The 1,684-nt window shown below is 60.1% G+C and overlaps 1 protein-coding gene across 1 annotated transcript; it reads right to left on the reverse strand.

The window, feature by feature from the left end:
• Positions 1-10: 10 nt before the first annotated feature.
• Positions 11-1,284, reverse strand: LOC104460186 (perilipin-3-like; the record flags this gene model as incomplete). Its single annotated transcript, XM_010074743.1, has 3 exons — positions 11-201; positions 815-1,112; positions 1,202-1,284. Coding segments are annotated over 3 exons (572 nt in total), but the record flags the coding sequence as incomplete, so codon positions are not given.
• Positions 1,285-1,684: the final 400 nt, after the last annotated feature.

The raw sequence follows: 1,684 nt of genomic DNA on the forward strand, positions 1-1,684 counted from the left end.
TGGGTCCTACCAGGTCGAGGGTGCACTGGAGCTGGGCCAGCAGGTCCTGGCTGCTGCGGCGGGCGCTCTGCAGCTTGGCCAGCGAGTGCTGGAGGGCTCGGTGCCGCAGTTTGGTCGAGAGGGAGCCCAGGCGCACGAAGTAGCTCTGCTGCTGCTTCTGCTGCTCCGGTTCGAAGCCCTCCACGGCCGTGGCCAGCCTGGCTGGGGGGGGGCCACCACCACCAACCCCCCCATAGAGTCAGCAGTGCCCTGCCCAGGCTCTCCCCACCCTTCTCCAAGGGACCCCCCAGCCCATGTCACATCTTTAAGGGAGTTGGTTGGGGTCAGCTCCTCGTCCATCACGGACAAGGCTCCTCCACCAGCTCCTCCAACTTCTCCAGCACCAAACCCACCCCAGGCTCTCCCCATCCATCTCCAAGGGACCCCACCCAGCCCATGATGGATCTCCAGGGGGCTGGTTGGGGTCAGCTCCTCACCCAGCTCCTTGTCCACCATGGGCAGGTGATGGTCCACCAGCTCCTTCAACTTCTCCAGCATGGAGCCCAGCCCAGGCTCTTCCCACCCCTCTCCAAGGGACCCCCCCCAGCCAATGTCACATCTCCATGGGACCCCCCCCCGGCCATGCCACCACCCCCAGGTCAGCTCATCATGGGCAGGTAATGTTCCACCAGCTCCTCCAACTTTTCCAGCACCGACTCCACCCCAGGCTCTCCTCATGTATCTCCAAGGGCCCCCCCAGCCCATGACACATCTCCAAGGGACCCCATCAGCCCATGATGGATCTCCAGAGGGTTGGTTGGGATGAGCTCCTCACCCAGCTCCTCGTCCGTCATGGGCAGGTAATGGTCCACCAGCTCCTCCGACTTCTCCAGCATGGAGCCCACACCGCTCACCACCATCTGGCCCACGGTGGAGCCCATGACGGTGTTGACGCCGCTGGTCACGGCCGATTTGGTGAGCTCCATGCTGCCCTGCACGGCCCCCATGGTCATGTCCATCACCCCCGTCACCCGGCTGGTCACCGCGTCCTTGGCCCCGGCCACCGTGCTGGTCAGGACATCCTTGGCCCCCGTCACCGTGGAGGTCACCAGCTGCTTGGTGTCTGAGATGAGCTGGGTGGGGGACAAAGCTCTGTCAAGCAGCACTAGGGGGAGGGGACATGGGGACCCCCAGGGTGTTGTCCCTGACCCGAGCAACCCACCTTCTCCGTGGGCTGCTGCAGGATGGGCAGCTTCTCCTCCAGCTTGTCCAGCCCCTTGCAGGCATATTCGTTGGCGGTGGAAACTCAAGGAAAGAAAAAAAGCTTTTAACACCCTGCTGACTTGCAAGAGCTCTGCTAGGAACAATTTTTGGGGTACCCCAAAATTTATGGGGTGCTGTCCCCATCCTAGCTTCTCCTTCAGCTTCTCCAGCTTTTTCCAGATTTATTTGTTGGTGGTGAAAACTAGAGATGAGAAAACAGCTTCTTCCTCCCCTGCTGCCTTATAAGAGCTCTGCTGGGGACAGTTTTTGGGGTATCCCAAAAAACATGGGGTACTGCCCCTCAGCCACCTTCTCCTCCAGTTTCTCCAGCCTTTTCCAGGTTTATTTGTTGGTGGTGAAAACTGGAGATGAGAAAATAGATGATGCTTTAATACCCCACTGCCCTGCAAGAACTCTGCTAAGGGTCAGTTTTTGGGGTACC

Source organism: Pterocles gutturalis, unplaced genomic scaffold (assembly GCF_000699245.1).
Source record: "Pterocles gutturalis isolate BGI_N339 unplaced genomic scaffold, ASM69924v1 scaffold39272, whole genome shotgun sequence".
NCBI classification, from domain to species: Eukaryota; Metazoa; Chordata; class Aves; order Pterocliformes; family Pteroclidae; genus Pterocles; species Pterocles gutturalis.